Source organism: Mytilus californianus, unplaced genomic scaffold (assembly GCF_021869535.1).
Source record: "Mytilus californianus isolate M0D057914Y unplaced genomic scaffold, xbMytCali1.0.p SCAF_5, whole genome shotgun sequence".
Classification (NCBI taxonomy): domain Eukaryota; kingdom Metazoa; phylum Mollusca; class Bivalvia; order Mytilida; family Mytilidae; genus Mytilus; species Mytilus californianus.
This window is the reverse complement of record NW_026262701.1, coordinates 54,223,745-54,251,656: the sequence shown is the minus strand read 5'-3', so window position 1 is coordinate 54,251,656 and position 27,912 is coordinate 54,223,745. Positions and strand designations below refer to the sequence as shown.

The 27,912-nt window shown below is 32.1% G+C and overlaps 3 protein-coding genes across 7 annotated transcripts in view; all 3 read right to left on the bottom strand.

Annotated features, from left to right (window-relative positions):
- LOC127702639 (uncharacterized) overlaps positions 1 to 23,635 on the bottom strand; it is a 117,711-nt gene extending 94,076 nt beyond the window's left edge. The window contains exon 1 of the mRNA XM_052206922.1: positions 23,478 to 23,635. The gene's annotated coding sequence lies outside the window, so the exon portion shown is untranslated. The remainder of the gene's footprint in view (positions 1 to 23,477) is intronic.
- The window catches only part of LOC127702638 (uncharacterized), a 143,424-nt gene that overhangs the window by 56,013 nt on the left and 59,499 nt on the right, over positions 1 to 27,912 (bottom strand). The window lies entirely within an intron of this gene.
- On the bottom strand, positions 687 to 23,484 carry LOC127702640 (uncharacterized). Of its 2 annotated transcripts, XM_052206923.1 has the most exons (6): positions 23,226 to 23,484; positions 20,299 to 20,340; positions 18,061 to 18,358; positions 16,866 to 17,212; positions 3,826 to 4,046; positions 687 to 2,389 (listed from the first exon to the last, which is right to left on the bottom strand). In XM_052206923.1, the coding sequence occupies exons 3-6, from the start codon at positions 18,255 to 18,257 to the stop codon at positions 2,105 to 2,107; spliced, it is 1,050 nt and encodes a 349-aa protein (XP_052062883.1). In that variant the 5' UTR covers positions 18,258 to 18,358; positions 20,299 to 20,340; positions 23,226 to 23,484; the 3' UTR covers positions 687 to 2,104. The 2 variants fall into 2 exon arrangements, with proteins under 2 accessions (XP_052062883.1, XP_052062884.1); XM_052206924.1 differs by lacking the exon at positions 20,299 to 20,340.

Below are 27,912 nucleotides of genomic sequence, written 5' to 3'. Positions count from 1 at the left end.
ATATATTTTTAATGTGGTGATCCTGCAAACAGGGTGGATATACCATAGAAGAAGAAGAATAATCTTGTAAAACTTGGTTTGATGCAGCAGAAGTAGAAAAAAAATACAAATTCATTTATATTCGTTAGTTGGTTTTCTATAATTTTTAATTCGGAATCTGAGCTAGAAACAACAAGTGTTCTCATTAGTTTTGCAATTCTTTTAGTATGATTTGTGATATTCCAACTGATTTCTTCTAATTGTCGAACTATACTGATTGATCTTTTTTAATCAGTAAATTACATTTCATGTAGTTTTTGGGGTTGAATAAACAAAATGAGTATTCATCTTATCAAAACAGAAAATCGGGTACACCTTGTTACGTTCAAGCATGTTTGATATGATTGGTTTGTCCTGAAAACGTATAATGCAAAAATATTTGATACATCAGTCTCGCTTCAGATCTATTATTTTTATATATTTAGGCTACATTTTGATATTATAAGATTACACATTTACAGTACCAAAACAGGAAATATATCATGGTCAAGTGAAAAACCTTTCTTATATGTCAAAACAACAGAGTAGGTGTGTGTGAATAACATAGGAAAAGCTTTGTACTTTTTCAAATGTTAAAACTGGAAGTGTATTTCTTACGTGTATTTTGTTTTACATTCGTTCACTCATTAATTAGTAAACCAATTAGGTATATTAATTATTTTATTCATGAAATGTATAAAAACAAAGTGGGACACATGTTGTTCACCAACTTTTCCTTGGATTTTTACAAAAGGTCCAAGACTTTATAAGTGGATCTTAAAAAAGCATAACTTAAAAAAAAAAAAAAACATTTTAGTGTGTGTAATCCAGGGTAATTATTCTTCAACCTCTGCAAATTTTAGTCTGCCATTCAACATAATACTTAAATAGAATTCTTTTAATGTTTGTTTAACTTTCAGAAATTCCCTCTGAAAACCAATCAGACAATAGTTTTTAGTTGAAAAAAGGCCTAAAAGTAAATGAGATGCTTTATAGAGAAATACAAGATGACGGAATGGACATGGCATCCTTACTGCAGGCATCATAGCTACAGGAATCGGACGAAGTATCATCAATGTTGCTGAAATATTTCGATCTATATCATAAAAGGCTTATTGCTGTTATATTTTGAAAGGTTGTCCCTTGCAGTATATCACTCGTGCAATTTAATATAAAACTCTGGACAATATCAATTGCTTATTGTAGTATAGCAACACGGAACGTTAAAAAGAGGTAGTATAAAAATCAAAATTATCGACGTCATCAGTTTCAAAACATTATCTGAACAGTTTTCTAGGTTTAACTAAATAATAAAAGTGTTATTCCAATATTCATCAACATGCATGCAGCAATCATATATAATATGAGCGAAGATATTCTATAGTATAGAGAAATAAAATATTTGACATGATTTACTGCAGTCAGTCAGTAAAGATATTATTAGCTGTATCTCATCCAATTGAAGCTTCATTTTAAAATGATTAAAGTATTTTTAATGTGATGACATGTTTTCCTGTCAAAAAGCATATTGACAACTTTCAGTACTGTAGATATACATTGATATAATGCTAGCGCTTAGTTTTAAATATACTGGTCAAGTTTCAAAAATAATAAAAACAAAAATAATCGGCTGATCGATTTCAGAGTTTAAATATGATTGCCTTTTAACATGATTAATCCAAAAAGGCTATATCTCAATTCGCAATGTTTTCACACCTCAATTCAAAGATTCAAAGTTTTATTATCACCAGACACTACAGTGCACAAGAGGTACATACATACATAAATAAAAGAAGTATCTATACAGTAATTCTGATACAATTAATAAAAACATTACATGTACGCCAACAGGATCTAACACACATTTATCAATCCCTAGCAATGCTTAGCGTACAAATATGTTAAATAAAATTTCATACATTGTTTTTCTTGAGCACATAACAACCATCAAATAGTTTTTAAAATCTGATATAAACAAAAAGTCATAAAACTTTACTGAACCATGTATAAGTCATTCGTCACTGAAGAAAAATAAATTAGAAAAACAGCAACTACAAGTCATACATTGTTAAACTTACCTAAGGATTTAGCTAAAAACATAATAAAACACAACTGGAATTACAATTATAACAAACATCATCGCCCATGTTGGCTTGATTCCGCTTTGTAAAGTCATACCCATCAACAGGACCTGAATTTTGATCAGAAGAAATAATCTAGGAACATTTAAACCTGAATACGATTTTGGTAGATTATTTCGTCGTGGAACTTGATTTGCAGCATCCCGTGATCCGTCAACAAACCTTTCCGTTTGTACTGAGTAATCTAGACGACCTTCAGGATTGGAAACTCTTAAAGAATTGCTAAAAACCTTCAAAAATAAAAGAGAAAGTTAATCCTACATACATCTTCAATCGAAGAGAGTGAATGTCTAAAAACTGAGACAAATTTCTAAGGAGAATTCATAAGTTAACAATTTGCATATGGTAAATGTAACTGTTTTCTAAAAATATCCATGGATTAAAAACAATATGTAAATTGGTGACGACCAAAAAATGAATTATGAATCATCAGATATTTTTACACTTTGAAATTTGCATTAATGTTGGAAGCATAACTATTCAAAATTATATAAATTATAATATGGAGTAAGACGAAATTCTGCACTAACTGACTGAGCTGAATTATTGAAATCTTAATCTACAATCAAACTGGTAGTAACTTGTTCCAGTTTGGTTTTATGTGAATGTATTAAATCTGCTCTACAAGTGGTACTAGTACTACCGATTGTTTTGCTCATCGAAATTAAAATGTTGGTGATGTCAAAGTTTGGAAAAAGAGGAACAGATTATGTCTTCGATGAATTGAATATATCCCTGGTCATATGTGACAACGATAATTGATAACGGTTAACCAAATAATGATGGTGTCTGTATTGTTTGTGAAAGAGATTATTTCAAATTTAACGTTACTAAGTAATGATTAAATTTTCATCCGACCATCATTGTCATTTGCTGGATAAGTCAAGATATGACGCAGACATATCTGGGATATCCCTTGTTTAAAGTTCAATGGGATATATAAAATAAACAATAAGACCAAACAAAATTGTTCAGTAATACTGCCATTCAAAATGAAAATAATGATGCCAGTTTCAGAGATTTTTTGTTTGAATAAGAGTGATATCCTATTCCTTTTTTTCCTATTTAAAACTACGGTTGACATTCTTTTAACGAATCAAAGTTTGACTTGTTCATTCAACCTGTCTTTAAGTTTTAAATAAGGAACACCGGTGTAGGTAGAACATTCAAATGTTTGTATACTATTACAAGAGGAGAGGCACTACATTTATAAAAGCAGTTTATAGAATGACATTAAAAACTAGAAGTTACCATGCCGCAATGAGATAGGCAAGTGTGCTGAAATTGCCGTTTAAAACCAAGAATCTATCAAATGCTTAATCCGGTGTAATCATGACACCATAAATAACATACTTTGCAAGCTAAACACATATGAGATATTGCTAACATGGATAAAGTCGTATATTGTCATACCATTTTTAGGGTAACCTATAATTTACCAAAGCCATTTCACCTTCATCTTTTAAATAGTATTATGCTGTTGAACTAGATTTGGGTCATTTGAGCTTTTATGCTGGTTCAATACATTATTAATGACTGATAAAATGAAATTTTGTTTTCTGAATAACATATAGTATTGCTGAAAAGTATACGTGAAAAGCTGTTAGATCATTTTCAAATACACACAATTATGTTTAATATACAACAATGATGGTGTACTTTATACCTGATGCATCAGTTGTAGAACATCAATATCTATCTCCGGTGTGAGTGAAAACCGATAGGTTGTATCTTTATCTATATCTGCACAGTAATTCTTGATTCGTTTAAACCGTTCTGCTTCAATGCCAAGGTGTTCCATAAATAATCTTTCTCTTTCATCTATTATCGCATTTTGGCTACCATCAAATTTATCAGCCTTTGTCATAACACCAAATACTGGAATGCCTAAATATGCACATAAGTCGTCATATATGTGTAAAATAATTCATCAGAACATAATGCTTTTAATAATTATTATTTGTTGCTAGAATTTCATAGGCTTTTCTATGGATCCCAATTAAACAAGAAGAGATTTCACCGCGAAATCAGTAAACTAGAGACCCAATGGAGTCTGAATGCCATCAATCAGTGCATTCATTTTATGATTGGAATAACTTCGATTATTTATTTCACATATGGCCTTTGAAATTCACATAATAATAATCTTGAAATATTGCTGAGAAACAAATAAAAAATTAAAAACAAATATGTAATTTCAAACTGTTACTTATAAGCATTCATGATACTGCATTAACACCCCTTATCAAACCCCATTAAACATAAGATACATTCTCTATATACCCAAAGAATATTGAAAAGTTCCTTTTACCTTTATGGTCATGGAAAAAGAAATTATCCAAACAATACCCAGAAATAAGAACGTGGACAAATTTTCTTCTTATTTTTTTTTTGTTGGTTATCTGGATCGTCTTTTGATTTTTTGCTTTTTTTGTTTGTTTTTTTTTTGTGTTTTTGTATTTCAGAATGTTTACTTATTTTCAATTAATACATATGAGTTTGAACTTATTTTTCATGATGTTGTGATATGTCATTACTCTTGTCAGTGCTATATTTCTATATGTGCTGTCCCTCTACAATTAAAAAATAACATGTGAATATCGCAACTGAAAATCAAAATTTTCTATTGAATACATAGCATTTATGTATACTAAAACATCAATATATATCAGGTGGAATACTAATAGGATCAGAAAATCTCATTGCAATGAAACATGGGAATCAAATGATAAAGTTACTTTTAAAATATCTAATTATGTCATTATCATGATTATGTCAAAAAGAACATGATTCGTAGCTTTTTATACTTTTATATTTCAAATTTAACTACAATTCCTGCAAGAAAGTAAACGACAGACGAGAAAAGAACCAAGCCTTTATGAAAAATTCACATGAATATTAATCTATAACCATAAATATTCACCATTTTGTCTATTGTACACCTATATTAATCAATAGAATAAGCAGTCATGCTATTTTTGTGTGGTAAAATGCATTTTCAATTTTGAGATAGTTATCATACAAATCAAATCAAATTAAATTAGTCATGTATTATCTAGAAGAAAAGATATTTGTTATAAAATTTATCAGACACGAAAGTATAAGCTCTTGCATCTTGTCCTTTTTTTTAATCTGGGCATGTCAGTTAAGTACAAAAACGGAACAGTGTTTTAGAAAATTCATCCTTTTATGGTCATTGTCAGAGGAGGGACGACACTCTGCACACGGCACGCATATTGGACTTGTATTTTAGATCGGTCGCGGTAATAATGTGTCGTTTATTCGTTTATTACAAGCAGTTAGGGCTGTGAACATCACCTATAGAAATTTGTCGAATAAGATTATAAACATAAGCAGTAATACACAATTTATACAGTTATAATGATTATACAATTTACATACATGTATTCATGTATACATGTATAATAACCGAAATTGGTATTTGTCATTATTTTCGGGGAACATGCAAATGTCACGGTGGATAAGATTGTCCTGCGAGAGAACGTTCTGTGCTGGTGATTCGGTCCTGACTGGTGCTGGTGATTAAAAATATGTAAAAAAAGACGAAAATGACAAATTTTGACGTTTTCTCCCATAAAACATGGAAGGAAACAGTTGAGATGTTTTAATTTTGTTTCTTATGGGTTCATAGGCAAACAATTACAAATGTGACCCTCTAAACTGTTTCAGTAAGCGTAACACAAAAGTGCTCATTTTTCAGAAAATTTAGAACTGAAAAAATAAAACAATATGCTCCTGGGGTCCGCTTTCTATACCCTAATCCACACGACAAAATTATTTTGTGAAAAACCTGTGCAATTTATTAAAATTGTTCATTTTCTCAGTTTACACATGTCCTGATTCTGTGCTGGTGGGTCCTGTCATTGTGCTGTTGGGTCCTGTCATTGTGCTGTTGGGTCCTGTCATTGTGCTGTTGGGTCCTGATACGGTGCTGATGATTTTGGGTAAACAGTTGGTAATATTTGAAACAAATGTTACAGAATCAATAAAATTGGGCAGATAATTGTATTCAATCTGATTTGTGACTCCTATTTTTACTTTTGTGCATCTATTTGGCTGTTAAACAAGCGTTTTCAAGCAATCGTAACTTATATTACATAAAAGGGCAACATCTTCCGTCCAATATCAGATGAAAATATATCTAATTAGAATAGTTTTATTCAAGATATTAAATGCCCTTAAATTAATTATTCTCTACATAATATGCTAACTAAAACAGTTTTAAAAGGTGCTTAAGGTTAATCGAAATGTATATTATAACGACAATGAACGTTTGACTGGTTTATTTCAGTTAAATATACGAGGTTAGGTGATATTACTACTGGTGCCTCTAATTTCTTTCTTAATATATACACTGTCTCCAATACATTTCGACTGGATGAAACAAACGACCTAGACTTGCTTTTCATACATGACTGATAAAAACTTACTAGAATGGAACAAGATGTGAACAATTGCAAGTCAAACTATGACCTTCAACAACGAGCAAAAACCATAACGAATACTAGCTATAAAAATCACGGTAAACGATTAAAAAATGAAGACCTTCGGCCTGATTTAAAATACAACTTTGAACAAAAAACAAACATGACAGATAGCAAGCATTGACAACCACTGTTTTGGGGCACTAGTGACAGGGCTTAACATGTTTGTTTGCGCACCACACCCACCCAACCCCTCCTTCTTTCCTCCTTCATTGGTACAGTTGTGTAACAACACAACACTTAGCACACAAAATAATAACATAAAGACACAAATTGTTGAACCACGAGTACTCACAGCTACTGAAAGCTAGTTCAACTAATAGATAAACCATGTTCTCTTAGATTAAAATCTCAATCGCTATACAAAACTTTAAAACTGTGCACTGAATCTTGTGCTCACAACAGTTATTGCCATAAATATGTATACATCAGACATTATAAAGGCATGTGGAAGATACTAAGTAGTATTTTACAGTTCAATTTATTGATTCTAAAGGGATGGAGATTGCATGGAGGTTAACATAGGATAAGAAATTGATAGTATTTCTGGAAGACTTTAAACCTTCTTTCCATTAAATTCTGAAAGTTTTTTTGTTGCCGTAAATGGTAAAATCCTCAACAAAATCTCAATAATTTGTTGGAATGAATAAAGGTTTTAAAACAAATTTTCATGGACTTTGATCCACTTTTTAGCTCTCACCCTGATGAGCCATGTGAGCTGTCGGTATCCTGTTGCACCTACCGCCCGTAAACTTTCACATTTCCATCTTTTTACCCAATTCATACGTGGCAGGAGTAGTATCATAGTAACCGGTGTAACCAATGTATCGAACATTTTAAGTTAAAAAATTCCACAATACTATATTCATTTTGTGTGTCAATTTGTTTAGACAAAACAAAACTGCAAATACGTCAAATACAAGAGAGTATTTTAAATGTCATTATTATCTGTCGATTTCTAGATCTATGCATAGTATTTATTTCAGATGACGTGGATTTCACACACCTGGTGACCCTGCTTCCCTTCATATATTCATATTTATTGTCCTTCCCTACGCCTATATCACCCTGCTCAGTCGCTCCGTAATTCTCGTATCACGGCTTTGAGACGAGAGCAGGCATTATCAGCGACGTCACAATGTCTGAGGAGAAGTTATCAGCGTCGTCACAATGTGAGAGGAGACGTTATCAAGCTCGACACAAAATGAAGCTTTTTCTCTCGTTCGCTGCGCTCACTCGCCCAAAAGTTTCACATTGTGGATCGCGGTTGATATTTTACGATATCAATGTGTAGAAAACCCGATAATCTATACACATATATAAATAAACAAACTAAAGGCTGCAACTGGTAATTTTTTGCATTTAAAATGATTCATTGCAACAAGAATATTTGTATTGAATGGAAACTGTGTGGGTAAAAATCTTGTATTGCTAATAAATGTTGCTGGACCAAGTTTTTGCATCTGATCTGAATTTTCTGAAAAGTGCAAGGTAGAAAGACATTTGCCTGTTGAATATATTTACTCGGTAAGTTTTGCTCTAACCATGCTAACTGCTTGAACTTTTGCGATATAAACTAAAAACTCGAATATATTTTAACAAACAATGGTCATGTTTGTTGATGAATATTGTTTTTCCTAGATTCACTCAGGAAAATTCATTTGGTAACATTTGGTCAATCAATTTCAGAGAAGATTTTTTTTTAATTACGGACGCCAAGTCAATAGCTCGCACGGCCCCTTGATACAGGTGAGTTAAGAGCGAAACGGGTTGATAACCAGTTGAAATTAAAGTTTTGTAAAGTTTGTCTATTTGGATTGTTTAAAACTGTTTTTATAGCTTTTAAAAGTTAACTGTAGGTGTATAATTTAAGATTTTTTTGCATCTTATATACTTTCTTATACTCTATTGGTAGTATAAAGCTACGAGATATTGTAATTTTTGCACATTTAACAAAACAGCCGATTTCGGTAGGTGCAAATACTTCTGAGTTTTTAAGATGCATAAGCATAAATTCAACTGAAAAAAAAACATGTACGAAAAGATAAAATATTGATCTTAAAAAGCATTAATTTGCATCTCGGCAACAATATTTTTTTTTGGGGGAGAGGGGGTCTAAAATTGGGCAATTGTCTTATCGTAAAGAGACAGTCGGGTACACATTTTACGTTCAAGGCGTGTGTGTGTTATCTAGGTTATCTAGTCTTCATTTTCTAACAATTTCTTGTCTGCCCTTCCATGAAAAATTTAATATATTTTTTTAATGTTTTATTGAACCTTCAAAAATACCCCCTGACAACCGATCAGACAATAATTTTATGTTGACCAGATGCTTAAAGGTACAGCAAATGGTGCTTAATAGCTAATATATACATTTTTCTTTTAAAGTACAACTTTTAAATCTTACGGGAACCCGCTCTCCCTCTTGGAAAATGTTTTTATGGTAAAATTATCAACTGCAGTTAATAAAATCGTTCTTGATCATCTGCATCAAATTATTTTTTATCAACAATTTTAGAATTTCAAAACTATTCCAAGCTTAATAACTTTCACCGTGACCTCCCTCTTCCTTATTTAAAACAAAACCGCAATATTATTGTCATTCTTTTAGTAAACACTAAATTGTTACAAAGAAATCTGATTTTAGCTGCTGAGGACACATGATTCCTACGCACAGAAACAGGGCTGAGATTCATTTGGTTGAATAAAAAGAAAAGTATCTACAGTATCGTACAAATTTGTCAGAGAAACAATATCCAGGATGCTTAGGCTACACTTAATGTATTATCTAAACTCATCTAAGAAATGTTCAGACTCACCTGATAGTTTTCCGTGATCAACTTAGGTTGTGCTTGATTTTCATATGATGAAGCCATGATCTTTCATTCAGTTTAATTGTCCCTTGTTAATTTATCATTGTCATTTTGCCTAGTTCTTTAGTTACCCATTCTGATACAGACTCGGACTTCTTTTAAACTGAGTTTTACTGTGCGTATTGCTGTGTGTTTGTTTATTCTACATTGGCTAGCGGTATGGGGAGGGTTGAGATCTCACAAAGCATGTTTAACCCCGCCACATTTTTGCGCCTGTCCCAAGTCAGGAGCCTCTTGCCTTTGTTAGTCTTGTATGTTTTTTTTAATTTTAGTTCATTTATATGCTATGGAGTTTGGTGTGACGTCCATTTTCATTGAAGTGGTACACATTTTATTTAGGGACCAGCTGAAGCCTGCCTCCGGGTGCGAAATTTTCTCGCTGTGTTGAAGACCCATTGGTGTCCGTCGGCTGTTTTCTGATCTTTGGTCGGGTTGTTGTCTCTGACACATTCCCCATTTCCATTCTCAATTTTATTAGAAAAAAAGTCCTTTATTCTATATTTATGCTCTCCATTTTTATGCAAAACCTTTTACATTTTGATTTTTCAGGTCATTGTTGAAGGTTGTACGGTGACGTATAGTTGTTAACACCTAGTTCATTTGGTTTCTGATGGAAATTTGTCCATTGGCAAACATACCAGATAACCTTTTTTATATAGGTATTGGATATTTTACACCGTATTTTGATGGTCATGCAAAAGGATCGTAATCCCGCAAATCGTATGCATATTTTCTCATCTCAAAAGGGGGCAAGAAGGGTTCAATTAACAGGTCAATATTTTTTTTTATTTTGCTCGTATCAGATTACAGTAAATTTGAAATATTGATAATCGAGAACAGCATTTTAATGAGAAAACAGTGAATTCAAAAATAAAAAAAAACAAACAGTAAACAGGGGTATTTTTTTTCTTCATAATAACAGTTCACAACAATGTCAATTTTAAGAAAACAGATAACAGCTAATTAGTCAATAACAATTAACCTCACATAAATCTTCAAAATAACAGTTAACAAAAGTTAAAAAATGCCAAAACACCTCAACAGAAAGATCTTGCACCCCCTCTAAAAATCAAATTAAAAAAAAACAGACTCAACTTGGCTCATATGAAATATCAACCAAATATATGCTTGGTATATTTTCTATCAATTATACGAATTTTCTGCATCAATGATTTGAATATTTGCCACTTTTTACTAAAGTATAAAGGCACAGAACCAGGACATGGGTGCACAGAACCAGGACATAGGTGCACAGAACCAGGACATAGGTGCACAGAACCAGGACCGTTTTTCTAATCACCAGCACATCGTCAGGACAATTTCGTTTGGCGAATTTGCACGACTTTTTCAATAAAAAATCGTTGTAATATTCTCGCATGGTACTTAGAAAGTATCAGAGAAAAATTAAGCAACAGCACGGTTGTTTTATTGCCGTTCTGGTACAATGTAAACAAACCCACCAGCACCAGTCAGGTCCGAATCACCAGCACAGAACATTCTCTCGCAGGACAACCTTACCCACCGTGAATGTATTCCCCTATTTAATTGCTATTTCCTTTGGCCTTTTCCGTACGACATGAACATTAATAGAATATTCGTTTATTAATGTCATTAAACTGATAGTATGCTTTTATTCGAGTCAAAATTTTAATTTAATAAAAAAATAATAAATATTGGACGTTTTCTTCAATTATCAGGTCCAAGGACACATAGTTCCTAGACAAGTGTAAACAGTGTATAACTTGCAATTTTTTTTCATACAAATCCCAATTGATTTCTTGATATTTCATGCATGAAATATTAAGTAAGGGCCCGGGATGAAATTACATGTTGAAAAAATTTGGGTGCTGAAACTTTATGTTAAGTAGTGATTTGGTCTAGTTAAAAAAAGACAAAAATTAGTAATTCTTAAACTGTCAAACTGAATTTTAGGCTACCCTTAACATAGAATTGTCCAAATTTTGAGTTAGAGCTGGTAGACTTTTCTATAGTTTTGATAGTATGTGTCCCATTGATAGTACACTACACTGTAAAAATCTTTTTGAGATAAAGCAGGTGCGATCTTTTAAATTTGAATTTATTGTCTCAACGAAAGCACTACGAAATAACTGTGGGCCATCAGAAGAAAAAAAAAAACATATGAAAACACATTAAAAAACGAAGACGACGAATACACAACAAATACACAATTACAAATATATATAAAAAATTATTTTAGATTTTCTTAGAGTGAACATATTTATTTTATCTTGAATATATTTAAAATACACAATAAATGGTTTTTGTGGCTTAGGTTTACGTATTAACTCACGGATTTGACAACAGTACTATATCTGGACATTTTATTCGAAAATCGTCGTTGTGTATCGTCTTGCTTTGCAGAACGAATGGAGAATTAAGAAGACCTTTTATGTTTGATTCAAATTGAACAATATTCTTTAAAAGTTATAAATTTCGATGTTTTTTACTTGCAAACTAACGAAATATTTACAAACAATTGTGTCTAGTATTTTTATAGACCTCGAATAAAAATTCCCGCCATTACGGAACATAATCTTTATTATAGATACAATTTACCAAAAACTAGTAAACAATGCATTAAAATGTTTATTTAAAAGTGATTTTCGATCATCAATAAATCTTTCCATGATTGCATTGGAATATATTTGAAATTAAAACATGAAAAAATCGATCTTTTACAATCTTCAAAATTGCCAAACGCAAGCTGAAATCTAACCACGTGACATGAAAAGTTTTTGCACACTGCACCTCGGCTGTCGTCCATCCTCTAGGTCCTTGCAGAGGTTCGCGAAAAACATGTACTGGATTTCAATTCTTATGTTCAAATTGTGCTTTTGTATAATTATTTGTAATAACAAAAAGTCAAGTTTTCTTCATTTTTTTGTGTGTGCCAAACTATGATGCAGCAAATTCTACATACCTTATCGTCGGTTTTATTCATAGAATACATTTGATTATGGACTTTCATTTTTGATTTTTCCTCCGAGTTCAGTATTTTTGTGATTTAACTTTTTTTGTAAATAAGATGGACTCGTAAAATGTATGTTCACACGCTAAAAGGAAAGCTGCCCATTGCAATTGCCATTTCCTCTTTTTTTTTGGCATGTAGAAAGTAAAAACACAAGTAGGATATACTTAATTGAAAGCAGCAACCGAGAGACAGAAACAAACCAAATACATCTTGAGTATGGATAATATTTTTGGATGGGACATGATTCAAAATACATACAAAAAGCCTTCCAACCTAAATCACCCCCCCCCCCTCCCCCCCCCCCCCATCCCCCCATCACACACACCATAGAGTAGAATAAAAATTAAGCTTATTTTAGCCGCTTTTCGTGCACAGTTTTAATGTTCAATTTTTAAAATAACAAGATGATATTTTTTTTGTTTTTGTTTTTTTTTTTTTTTGTGACTGAAAATAAAAAAAATGTGTAATGCAAGCATTCCAATCAAAAATTGTACCTAACTTTTAACCTACGTGCGTGTGTTTTGTATATTTATTTTTATCAAATCGAAAATTTTAAATGGTACTGTATAATTATCCGTTTATTTTAACTTTAGTGTTGGTGTTGAATGAAGGCAACAGTAATATATCGCTGTTCAAAAGTCATAAATCGGTTGAGAGAAAATAAATCCGGGTTACAAACTAAAACATGGTATTCTAAATCTCCGAAAAAAAGGAGGAGAAAATAAAGTTTATATAGTAATTTTGAATTTTTGATGCAGATCTAGGTTAGAATTAATAAACATAGTTTTGCTTTTTCCTTTAGAACTTTTAGAACGCCAATATATTCATGATATTGTACTATACGATCAACAAATTGTACAGAAAATTTGTGAAAGTCCCAGCTCCATTTACAATTGTCAAATCAAAATGACGGTATAGTATAAATCATAACGATGTTATATAATGGTCAACTGCATGCGACTTTTAATTACAGGTTGCAAAACGGGTGAGAATTGGACATCGCTTGATATCAACTGGAGTTATTTAATTTCAATGTAATAATAAACGATCCTCTGGCGATTTTTCTTTTTATTACTATTGCAATGAAATAGTAAGAGCTAATATCAAGCAATATCTTATTCTCCTGAGTTGTTAAACCTATTTCTCTAATGACAAACATTTTCTTTGTGTTAAATAAACTCAATGATTCGTTGATCTTGTCATGTGCACATACCAGTTTGACGTCATATGTCATGTTTTAGCGTCAAACAAAATAACATCAGACATTTTCAAACTTTTTGAACGCTTCAGAAGGTAATAAACATTTACAAAAAGAAGATGTTTAAGTGAAAAATGTGAGTGTTTTGTATATCATGAAGAATTTACATATTTTTGTTGTCATGGAGGAATTTGTTTATCGTTTTGACCTTTACATGCCTTCACTGACCTAACCAATAGCCTATCGAAATGTCGCAATATCGTTATGTGATGCTGGTTAAGCCAATCAAGTTTACACATTTTTCGTATGATTTCTTCGTATTACTCTCCATGCAGTGTGATACGAGAAATATCTCTTCATGCGAGAAATAAATAACAGGCCACAACCATCAGAGAAACAATCCTACTCACAGAACAGGTGTGTTCACAAAGTGTTATTTTGGAACAAATAATGAAAACAAATGGTAAAATCCAAAAACACCTGTAAAATTGTCAAATCAAAATGATGGTGCAATGTATAGTATTGTAAACTACGCATGTTGATAAACAATCCTACCTTATGTGAAAGCTTTTTATCAAATAGCATATAATTATTGTGCAAAAATGCCAACAACATAGTATGGCATACAATCGTTCCATGTATGAGAGCTTTATAAGGTGTCATTTTGTTATATGGTATAAAAGTGGTCAGAGTTCAATCATCCCTGTTAAAAAATGTCAACAAAAATGACAGTATAGCTGCTCGTGATGTTTCTGAGTGATAGAAAGATGGACTAAATAAGAATATCAATAAGTTTCCTGTGAATCACATGTTTAATTTTGGAAATGCACCATAGAAGGTTAAAAGAGAATTCAATGAATATATAAAAAGTTGAATCGGCAAATCATTAAAATTTATAATTAGAAAAATTACAATGGGCTATTCCTAAATTAACTTCTATTATGAATGTTAAAACTGAAGGCTGCCTTTGAATTTCCAGAAAACATCAAAACTTTTAAACAAAAAATGCAAAAATAAATTTACATTTTTTCTAACATACACAGTAATTTCAGCAAGTGATTGGTTTCATTAATGATTATTTAATTTAGAACTAACAACAACGCCGTATTTATCTAATAAGATGCATTAGAGATAAGACAGATATGAAGGCCGTACAGTTGCCTATAATTGCTTACATCCACTTTATTTGAACTTAAGTGCATAGGTGTCTCATTGGCAATCATACCACATTTCGTAATTCTAAGTAGATATTAAAATTCTATTTTAGCAAAACAATCAATCAATAATTAGTAAACTTTTTTGTAATATTTAATAAATATATACTGTAGACAAAGAGATATGTCTCCGCTTTCCGCTAATTTTTCAAAGTTCCAATACTACGTTTCCGGAAACTTAAAGTATACGTTTCCAGAATTTGTATTTATTACTTTTCCGGAAATTTACCTGGTAGCAAATTATGAAAATATGTTAGATAAATTATTTATTTTATATTTTTATACAAAAAAGGTTCTGATCTTATATCTACAATATTAGATATAACCAGTTGACTCTGATTACAAGGACAACGATTCAGAAATGGCTGACACATTTCTTTGGTTTGGCTTACTTGCCAAACAATAAGATTGAAGAATACTTTGTAGAATTAATACTGAGCAGATGCTCCATCTGACGATAAATGCACGAAGTTTGAAGATTACATATTGGAATTTTATATAGATGGCAATTCGAGATTTCCACCAACCAATGGTGCCGAGTTTGTTCATGCCCACTTTAACGAGTAGTTTTACGCTAGCCATCCTAACTTTTTTGTCTTTGTCGATGTGCTATTAAAACTGCAAACAACATGATCGTAAAGATGAGAACTTTATTAAAGCACCCGTTCAAAGATATGAAAAGGAGAAGATGGACTTCCTTGTTGAACAAAACACAAAAAAATGTAGACGGTGTGAATGTACTACTGTGGACTTTGTACGACGTGTTGGCTAAAATTTTATAATGGCTTTGCTTTCGTTCAACAGGTATTCATTAATTATTTTCCCGGAAAAGTAATAATTTATTTTTTTCTGGAATCGTTACTATTTTCCCGGAAAAGTAAGGTATTTATTTCCGGAAACGTAGACTTTTTTTCCTGGAAACGTCATCTTTTTTTCCTGGAAAAGTAATGCCAATTTCGGGAAACGTAAAACGACGTTAGAATTCATCATGTTAATGGGCAGCAACATGGCGAATTAATTAAAAGTTGCTGAACCATGACCGACCGGATAAGGCCTCGAAATACGTCTAAAAAACTGATATGTATTATTAGTAATGCAACTTACTAGAAAATACCATTGATCTATTACCAACTGACTTAAGCAAAAAACTAAAAATTGAAAGTTACTAATTAATTCATAGTTACTGCACCATGACCTAAAGGGCAGTGCCTTGAAATAGTACTGGTAGTAAAGGAATTTTATGAAGATATCATTGATTTATTACAAGTAGTTCCTATCAAACTGATTTAAGCAAAAAACTTTTAATTGAAAACACTTATCAATTTAACATGTTTAAAGTCACTGTGGACCATCACCAAGGGGGGAGGGGGGGGGGGGGGGGAATGGGGCTCGAAATCGTCGAAAAATTGAGAGGTAATGATAGTAATGCAACTAGTAAAAATATATCAATTTCTCTCACAAGTAGTTCCTACCAAACTTACTCTAGCAGAAAACTTAATAATTGTTGACGCAAACAACGACACCGCCGGAAAAGCAACACATATGTCTCGCTTTCCGCAGCTTTTTGTCGTAGGCGAGATTAAAGTAATATAACACAACAAAACGCCCGTTAACAGTTTATTGGCAATTTGGACCATCGAATTTTCCCTCATACATGTAGTCTTATACAAAATGGTAAATGTATATCAAATTATGGTGGCCGTACTTGCAGGTACAACTTGTCAAAAGGAATAATTATTCAATTTAAAAAAGAGGCGACAGATATCGTATGGACACTGAAAATTCATAAGTTGAAGAAAAACCAACAGAAGCATAGTAAAAACAATTCAAAGTGTAAAGTTATGATACATGATATAGCATTTGCTAGGGCAAATTGCATGTAAAACATTCATCATACATACCCCAATATCAGCTGAAAACTCACATCTAACAGCATTCGAAATCTGACTCACACATTCCATTAGATTTATCGGGAGAGGCACTATAGGATCTCCTGAACAAACAAGTATGATACGATCTACTACAAGATATTCATTACGTTCACCATATTTTCTTCTTACTCCATCTTTGCCAGAGTTATTGAAGCACTCATATACATCTTTAAATTTTTCATATTCATGCAATTTCTCATATAAAACAGTATTGAGTAGTTCCCTGTTTAATCCGTTGTTTATATCCTCAAAACCACTCATGTCAATAAATGTTGGCATTAAAACACCATCATCTTTTCTGATTCGTCCTTTCCTTGTGTAGTACCGTTCTTTCTTGTAACTGAAAATGCATTGGTAGTATATAGTGTTATTTAAATCTCAGTCGTTCTGTAGATTGGCATTACAAAACTAAGCAAAATTTACTTCAGTTGTTTATATACGTTTTCTCATTCTTGTTTATAGTTTTCTATAAACGTAACCTTAATGTCATAAAACAGCATTATAATTCAATTTTTTTAGTATATAATATGGGTGCGCAAAATCCTATATCAACCTACAAAATGCAACGTGCATTAATTCTTTGTAAGTTTGTCATTTAATATGGTTGTGTAAACACAAAATGCGATGAACTGAATTCTCATGATGTCAACTGTACCTGAGTGTAATAAATGATGACGTTGCTCTCTAACTGAGAAGTGGGAACTACTTTTTATGCGTATAGTAAATTGGTTCACGGTCTGATTTCATTAATTTTAACTCGTTAAAAACATACAACGGCAAATCATTAACCAAATTACAACATACGATTGCTAAGACCCGATCTGAATAATGCAAATTAAGATGTACAGTCATAAGGTTAAAGGTATCTAGACAATCATTAAAATTGAAATTTAACATAAATTTATTATTCCTATCAAAATATATTAAACTTTGAGTTCCTAACTTTTACGGACAAATTTAATGTTCCAGAGTAGTAGGACACAACCTCCATATAAACCTGTTTAAATCCGTCACAAAAGAACTTATGACGAAATGTATTTTCAACATATTTTTTTTTCAATGTAACAAAATGATTGACATTTGGTTTACATATATATATAAAATGCAACTCTTTAAATAATTATTAGTTATGGTCTGGAGATCTCAACCTTTTCAAAACTGACAATTCCCCTCAACATTTTAAAGTACCTGATTAGACTTTGTGTAAATTGCTTGCCTAATTTACCATAGTTTCCTTGTAGAGCAATTGGTTTCCATCTTTCATCGCTAAAGCTAGCAAATATTGTGTTTAGAAGAGATGATTTTCCACATCCAGGTACACCAATGATGACAATATTCAGTGGACGTTTGCCATGATATATTGTTCCTACTTCATCTTGGCACATTTTGATTAGTCTCTGTTTACTGTCCCATCCCCTTTTCTGTGTATTATCTACGTCAGTAGTTTATCCATCTCTAAATCACTGTCTGAATTTTCTGCAATCATCTAAAAAAAAGAGAGAGAAGATACCAAGAGAGCAATCGAACATCATAAGACCACTGCAAAGATTTAAATGACGGAAGTATAAACAACAATAACAAACATTTTATAGAAAACTAAAGACTGAGCAGCACAAACTCAACCAGAATCCGGGAATGAATTCAGGTGCTCCGGTTGGGAAAGCAGCTCATCTTCCACATGTGTACATGTCGTGTTGTTCAAGCAAGTATACATCTATTACAATATGTATAAACAAAATATGCAAATGATTACAAAACCCAACGCTCATATGTGTGAACATTTATCAAACATTTTGTAGATGATACCTTAAAATTACTTTTTCTCATCACTGAGTTTACTTAAATGTGATCTAAGTCGATATTTTTAGATTAAGTCTGATGACTTGTCTCTGGAAATGTGTTCGTCTGCCCAGCTGCTATTTTATGCACTCACAAATCGTACTTTCTTTTTAATTTGACCTGTTGATACTATTTGTAATGTTTTTTTATTATTCAATGTTAACATGGATCTTGTTTATATACCAGCTTTGATTATTTGGTATTACAACAAATTTTCACTTCTTCGTACTATGAACATCAAAATTATTTCATTTTTCCTTAGATGCTGTTCTTGGACCTATACAGGAAGTTTTATCTAGCACTAATTGTATAGTTTTATTGTTGATATTCACCCCATATGTACCAAGTGTTAGATTAGTTTTATTGATATTAAAGAAATATTAAATGGTATTCCTAAACGGAAGATTTTATACACACAGAAGAAGAAGTATACTTAACAAAAAAATTATTTTCATTTACCTGTGTATAATATAACGCAGGTTTCTTCAAAAGTGATGATTTTCTAAAAATTGTTTGAAATTTCACAGTTATATCATACTTAAACTTTGTTTAAACCTGTTTATTTACTTTTGACTTTAATTATTTATCCCTTGTTATTTTTTATTAACTGTGTATTTGCTTTCAGGTGTCACAGGTCAAATTTATTCGTTCATTGTGTGTTAATTTACGTTTTTTGATTGAGTTAAGCCTTCAAATTTATATTTCATAGTGTGTTTTTCTATGTTGTGATGTTATACTATTGTTTTAAAAAAGGGAGAAGGTTTGGTACCATTAAAACGTTTAACCCCGCTGCAAATGTTTGCACCTGTCCTAAGTAAGGAATCTGATTACAGTAGTTGTCGTCTGTTTATGTAGTTCATACGTGTTTCTCGTTTCTCGTTTTTATATAGATTAGACGGTTGGTTTTTCCGTTTGAATGGTTTTACACTAGTAATTTTTTGGGGCCCTTTATAGCTTGCTGTTCGGTGTGAGCCAATGCTCCGTGTTGAAGGCCGTACCTTGACCTATAGTGGTTTACTTTAAAAACAATTGTAACTTGGATGGAGAGTTGCCTCTTTCGCACTCATACCACATCTTCCTATACCTATGAAATAACATCCGATACATATATACAACGCAAACCTACAGACAGACAGCACATATACATAGATAGAACATGCAAAATAAAAACTAAGCAAGATCTATATTAAACCAAATGTGAAATATTAGCACATTAGAGCACACAGTATCTTGATATCAAGTAGTACATGCAAAATTGAACACTATAAAGTACAAGCATAAGACTGCAAGCAGCTACAGCACAGGTAAGGCATAAGCATAACAAAGAATTTATAAAAAAGATAAAAAATTAAAAAAATTAAAAATTAAAAAATAAAAAAAAAAATCAATTAGCAGGCTTCAAAGTGAAGTCATTGCGCAGCAAGGAGTTAAATTATTTACAAGAACTACAAGGTACAATTTTCTAAAAAAAACACCAGGTAGAGATAAAAAAATTTAAACTGGCCAAAAGTTGATAAACTCTTTGCCTCATTTGGCAAGGAGTTCCAGAGCCTTGCTGCTCCATAACCAAATCTTTACTTGCCATACCTTGTTGTTTTTGGCCGTGGTATGTCCGCTATGCCTTTGTACCTAAAATTATATGAATTTTATTTATTGTTTATTAAATTATGTTGGAATTCCGGACTTGATTTATTTATTATATTGTAAGTCTCTAATGCCACGGTTCTCATTCTTCTGATTGGTAACTGGAATGGTGATAGTTTTAATCAACACCGGTCATATATTAGTTATATATAAAGTTTAATTCTTTGAATCGTCGTTTTTACCACATGCCGGCTAACAAATTGGACCTCGTTATTTTAGTATTATAGATGATAGAAGTTTTAATGTACTAACATACTAGCCACAAACAAAGATACTTACCAGCTTGGAAGTATGCTCAGATGTTTCTTTAGCAAAAAACCTAAATGTTTATATTGTGTCATTGTTTGTCATTAAAAAACACTTAGCACAATCATGTCCAACTTAGCTAAACTATGACAAAATCACTGTACTAAACGCTCATCGATATTAGACCTTAGTATCTGTGTTGTTGAAATGTCTAAATTCTGTAATATTGTGATGTTAATATTTAAATGATATTTACCTTCCTGGAAAATTATGTACATATACATATGTTTAATTTCGGTCGTGCATTATACATGTAAAATTCAGAATGGAAATGGTGAATATGTCAAAGAGACAACAAGCAGACCAAAGAGCAGATAACAGCCGAAGGCAACCAATGGGTCTTCAATGCAGCGAGAAAATCCCGCACCCGATGGTGGGCCTCAGCAGGCCCCTAAATAAAAATGTGTACTAGTTCAGTGAAAATGGACGTAATGCATACTAAACTCCAAAAAAATTGAAAACAACACGTTTAATAATTTCATGCGTCCGAAGCGCTTTTCTGGATTTACCTTCATCAGGAACGCTCAATGCCAAACATTTGAAATCCGAGGGATGTATAAGTACCGAAACAGTTGAAGAGCTATATGACAAAAATACATGAAACAAATAGCCAAATTCATCTAAGATCAACTTTGCCTGAGGGAGTTGAAACCTACGCGGGGTCATCGGACACTTTTTTAAACTGCATACCCCAATGATGATTGTGAACAAGACTGGTAAAATTTAGTTTTAGTTTCAGAGTAGATGATCTTTCCAAAAGATAACTGACGACGTAAGACGACGGACAATGGACAATTGATAAAAAAAAGCTCAGACTGGCACATGGGCCAGGTGAGCTGAAAAGGAAACAACACAAATTTTTGACTTGTTTCCTTCAGATGACATTTCATGATCTTGTAAAAGTTTCATAACATTCCATGGAGGTTTTAAAAAGTTATTTTTGTCACAAAAAATATTTAATCTCATTCTGTATCATAATGTTAAATGGATAAAAAAACTAAGCTCGTTTATTAATGAAATACGAGCAAATGAAATGCTATAAATTTGACACAAAGTAATTGATTTCTAAAAAAACTTAAACCCGACTTGTTTAAATGTTAACTGCAAAAAAAGCCTTTTAGCAGAAAAGTACGAAAAACGATGAAAAAAAAGGTATTTTCAAAATATTTACTAAGGCTACTGTCTTTTGATCGTTATTAAGCTTCTGTCTAAGACAGTAAATTTCCATGAAGGTATGACAATCTCATTTATATCCGTGAAGCGTTAACCTTGACTGTATCTTAATGTTAACTGCAAATTAAACCTCTGTATCAGTAATACGGAGAAAAGGAGAAAAAAATTATCTTTCCGAATTTTTCCCTGGATCTTTTGTTTTTGACTTTTACAAAACCTTCTTTCCAAGTTTCTTAAAATTCTATGAAGGTTTTACAAAAATATTATTGTCTAAAAAAAACTTAAACCACAGACTGAACACAAATGCTGACGCCGCCGACGACGGAATGTTACGTAGGATCGCTCTGTCTTGTTTTCGCTGCAAATTTTCTAGCTCAGTGCACGTAGTACTTCTTATACACTAAACATCCAACAAACCTGAACCATCAAGGACATTAATTTGAATTAGTTATTGAGGTAAATAATATGAAGTATGATAAATTTGTTCGATTCATAAAAGAACTTTAAATTTATAAAACATAAGAAGACAGTCTTTTTTTTAGTTTAAACATTTAACCATGGAAGTATTATAGTGTCAATATAATACTTCCATTGTTTAACCCAAACATGTATTTGATTGTTTTTTAATTGCGTCGCTCTAAAAAATATTTTCTCTCAATCAATATAATTAGGCTCTAGTTACATAGCCTTTACCTTCTTATACTTCATTTGCGTGGTTGTGTAAGATATCTTTTATTTATTGTCATAACTAGTTCCTTGATAAATGATCTGAATCGTTACCTTTAGGTTAATCTTTAATCTTTTATGTAATATGTTAATGCTGACACCACAAAACTTACACTTAGTACAGACAAACCTATGCAATGTGGAAAAGTTTGAAGGTTGTTGCTGAATCGACATATTTTTTTATGTGAAATTAAACCTTTTTAGGATTGTTTAACCCTACAGAAGATGGAAAAATATAAAAACAAACACCTGCTTTCATTTTATTACGGTCTACTCAGATACGTTTAAATCATCTGTCGTTGAACATATGTCTATCATCTATCTAGTGGTCATGTTAATCAATAATAGACAACCAATACCAAACTATTAATACCTGATCATTTCAAATAAATTTCCAAAATAATTTTGACGTATCCTATAGCAACGGAGGAAAATCTTCACCAAAATATAGGAAAGTTTTGTTCCTGAACTCATACTAGTTTTAAAGATGTAAAACCTCTCTTATTTGCATAAAAGGTTATGCAAAACCGTGATAGGAAAGTAGAAGACACAGTAATTTGCATGTAAATTGTCTTTATCTTCGTCTTCATCAAGAAAAAATAAGAGGTGCGTAATAACTCTTTAATTTCTACATAGCATTAAAATTGTATTATATAAAAACTTACTATTAACAGAAAACTCGGACTTCCTCTTTTCCTTTATTTATGTTTTAATGAAATTACTGCTGAATTTTCAACTTTCGGTCTGAACAAAACGGGTTTTACCGACCCACAGGGAAATCATGATTGGAGAGAACCAATCTACCCTTAATCCAATGGAAACTCATCTTTTTTTCGCTGATACAATGTATTCTTTTAATATTGGCCATATGACGAAAGACCGTCTATGACTCAGAATTCAAATGGTATTAAAAATACTTAACACATGGTGAAAAAACATCACATTGTCAACAAACGGTCTTCCACAACAGACACGACTATTAGTCTATGTCGATATGTCACTTATTGGCCTTGAGACAGCCAGTTATCCTATATGAATACATTGTATAAATACCTTGAAGTTCTTATTTATTTAGACGACAATCTACTTGTGTATAACTGTGAGATTGTTGAAAATGTATAACTTCTTAATAAACATTATTTTAAATATAGTTTGCAACTTTAACTATGTTGCATTTAATGTACTATTGTTTTTCTGTTGGTCTTTTTTTTCTTTTTTGCCATGGCGTTGTCATTTTTTTTTTTTTTTTTTTTTTAACTTATGAGTTTGAATATCCCTTTGGTATCTTTCGACTCTCTTTTACTTCTCTTTTGATAGTATCACTTTTACGTCAATATTCATTTTTACGTTTCACAGATGACGACAGATAAATATAATTTTCAACTAAACGTCTGTTTTAATAGTACCAATTTTACGTCAATGTTTGTTTTTACGTTTCACAGATGACGACAGATATGTTCCCATTGTATAACCACGTGACCACAATCTCGTCTTTCTTCGAATGTTACCTACCGTATCAAACTTGCCATCGGGTTTGTACTTATATGAACAGTTAGACGGGTGCCATATACGGAACAGAATCTGTAAACCCTTCCGGAGCACCTAACTGAGATCACCCCTAGTATTTGGTGGGGTTCGTGTTGCTCATTCTTTAGTTTTTTATGTTGTTTGTTTGTCTTTTGATTGTTTATTCTTTTTTTTGCCATAGCATTGTCAGATTATTTTTTTCGACTAATGAGTTTGAACAATCGGTTGGTATCTTTCGCCTCTCTTTTACAATCTTATCTTTTTAATTTCAATATTCAGATATACATGTAAGCATTTTTAGAGTATATGAAATTTTCTCTCGGAGTTTATTTCAATCTTTGGTGGTTTGGTTTAGTAGAAGAATTACAGTTCGAAACTGTATTTGTTACAATTAACATCCTAGTAATCTGTGCGTTTGTTTATAGATCGATCACGAATAGTACGTGGTACTCGACACTATTAGACAATGACTTCTCGCAATGCAGCAGTGTCACATTTTTCGTGTCTGTCCGCGTCAATTTATCACTGAAATGCACGCAACTACCGCAAACTTCATGTAAAAAGATTTACAAACACTAACATTGACCAATGAATAATGAAAATGGTGTCAAGGTCAGAAGATTCCTCCCAGACAGACATGTACACCTTCCAATCATTCCATACACAAGAATATAGTTTACCTTTTGCTTATAGTACTTGAAAAACAGACCAAATCACAAAAACTTAACATTGACCATAATGATCAATGAACCATGAAAATGAGGTCAAGATTAGAGTAAACTTGCAAAACTGACAATCATCCAAATCATGTAACCTTAACTTTGACCACTGATCCATGAAATGCAGTCGTGAGAAATAAACATGACATGGCAGTTAATGAAAATGAGGTCAAGGACAATGGACACATGACAGACGGAAACTGTGTAACATAAGGTATCTGCGTACATAGTATGAAGCATCCATGCCCTCTAAAATTTGTACAATTAGTTTACATCGCCACCGCCACCGTCACCAGATAGTAATTCTTATGTCTGGCTTAATGCTACATTCGTCTCGTCGAGACAAAAACGACACTTGTTGTATTCAAATATTCTACATGTAACAACTTATGAATAATGTTGGATAAAACGTAATGGGGGATAAACACACAAAAAAAAATATATTGGCTTGCTCAGGTTAATAGTTTTGACATTTTACTAATATTTTCCAGCCAGTCAATGATAAATGTAATGTAAATTATTGATTAGTTACAGACGACTATTGCACTGATCTATCAAATAAAAATTTAGACCCCACTTTACAGTTTCAATGTTTTCACTTTTCTTTTGAAAACTAAAGGCTCTAAAGAGCCTGTGTCGCTCACCTTGGTCTATGTGCATATTTAACAAAGGAAACTCTCAATAGAATTCATAACAAAAATCTCTGTTTTGTTGATCTTGTATTACGGATCCATTAGTCTGTTTAGTTTCTTTAGTTTTTTTCTCAGAACTCAAAAGAAGGTAAAAACAATCCTCATTTAAGGGCAATCACTCCTTAACGAGGGACAGTTTACTAACTATATCGGCAAAATTTGACTTGCTGATCATCTTTGTGATTTAAAGTGTCTATTTATCTATCACAATTTTCATCATATAAGGCATGGTATTGTTAAAATCATCACTAAAGGGCAACAACTCCAATAAAAAGTCGTTTGACGATTTCCTACAAATTGTCTCAATTGTAGATCTTGTTTTGCTGATCATTTTTGTTTATTCAAGTTTCTATCTATCTATCATATTTTTAAGAAATAAGGCAAGAAAATTATCAGTAAAAATCTTCATCTTAGGGCAATAACTCTAATAATGAGTCGACTGACGAATTCCACTATCAGACTTATTTGTAAATTCTGTTTTGCTGATCATTTTGACAACTTAAAGTTTCCCTCTATCTATCATAGTTTTCAAGATAATAGGCAAAAAATGAAAACTAGAGGCTCGAAAGAGCCGGTGTCGCTCACCTTGGTCTGTGTGCATATTCAACAAAGGGCACTAACATTAAAGACAAGAATAGAATTCATAAGAAAAATCTCTGTTTTGTTGATCTTGTACTGTTGATCATTAAATCTGTTTAGTTTCTCTCTATCTTCTTTAGTTTTTGCTCAAAACACACAAGAGGGTACCAAAATCCTTATTCAACGGGCTGGGCAATCACTCCAGACCTATAAAGAGTGACAGCCTACTACCTTTATCAGCAAAATGTAACTTGTTAGTAGATTGGACGATTTCCTCTATATTGTCTTAATTGTAGATCTTGTCTTGCTGATAATTTTTGCTTACTGTATTTAGGTTTCCATCTATCTATTATAATTTTTAAGAAATAAGGCAAAAACGCTAAATATTTCAAAAAATCATCGTCAAAGGGCAATAACTGTCATAAGGAGAAGGCTTACGATTTCGAAAATGGAAACTTACTTGTAGAACTTGTCTTGTTGATCATTTTTGCAATTTAATGTTTCTCTGTATCTATTATAGTTTTCAAGATGAAAGGCAAAACTGAAAAACTAGATGCTCTAAAGAGCCTGTGTCGCTCACCTTGGTCTATATGGATACTCAACAAAGGACACTCACCAGCAATGTAGACAATTGGAGACCTTAACATCGTTCGCGACCGAGAGTTAAAATCATTCCTCAGTAAAGGACCTAAATATCGTCCCCCGTCAATTATTAATTGAAATGAGTGTCGTAATATCATCCACGACTCACTTCGTGCTTACTGTTTGAAATGGATAAAACGGGAAAAAGCTGAAAAAAAATCTTTGGACTCTTTTTTTAATTCAGTAATGAAGATAGTTAATATACGTTTACAACATTTTAAAGAAAATTTTACTCTTAACAACAACCACAAAAATCCTATTTCTTGTATCAAACATAGACTAAAAGAACTAGCCAAGGAATTTGTTGTTGTCCCGGCTGATAAAGCTGCTAATAATATCATTATAGTTTGACGTAAATTTTACTTTGAGGTTCTGCAAAAGGAAATCACGAATTCACCAACATTCCAACTGACTTCATTTTCAGAAAACGATATCTGTAACAAACATAAAATATTCGCTACTTCTTTACAAGCAGAACCAAATACAATGAAAGTCCCAACTATGTACTGGCTTCCGAAGCTACACAAATCACCTTACAAATATAGATTTATTTCGTATTCAAGTCATTGTTCCACTACTAAATTGTCTATTCTACTTACTAGTACACTTGGTACAATCAAAAACCTGATTATTAATTGTTCAAATAAGGCCTTTGAATTAACTACTTTTGGAGTGTCAAAAACTCGTTGGAAGTACTTGATAAATTGCATGCATATATTGGTGATTTTGAATCTGTTCAAAGTTATGATTTTTCTACCCTATATACCACTTTGCCTCATATTCTTATTAAGAAAAAAATCACACACCTAATTAAATGGGTATTTAAAAAGTCGGAATGCGAATACATATGTTCAAACTCTTTTAGGTCATTTTTTAGTAGCAACAAACAAAAGAACTATGTCAATTGGACATGCTTTGATACTATATCTGCCCTTGAATTTTTACTTGATAACATTTTTGTTCGCTTTGGAGATTCCGTATATCGTCAAGTTATCGGAATTCCAATGGGGACTTACTATGCACCACATATTGCGGACCTGTTTTTGTATTAATATGAGTTACAATTTATGACTAAAATCAGCAAAGACCCATCGAAACAACATCTGATACAAAAATTTAACAATACTTTTAGATATTTGGATGATATATTGGCTCTCAATAATGACGACTTCAGTATGTATACTAAAGAAATT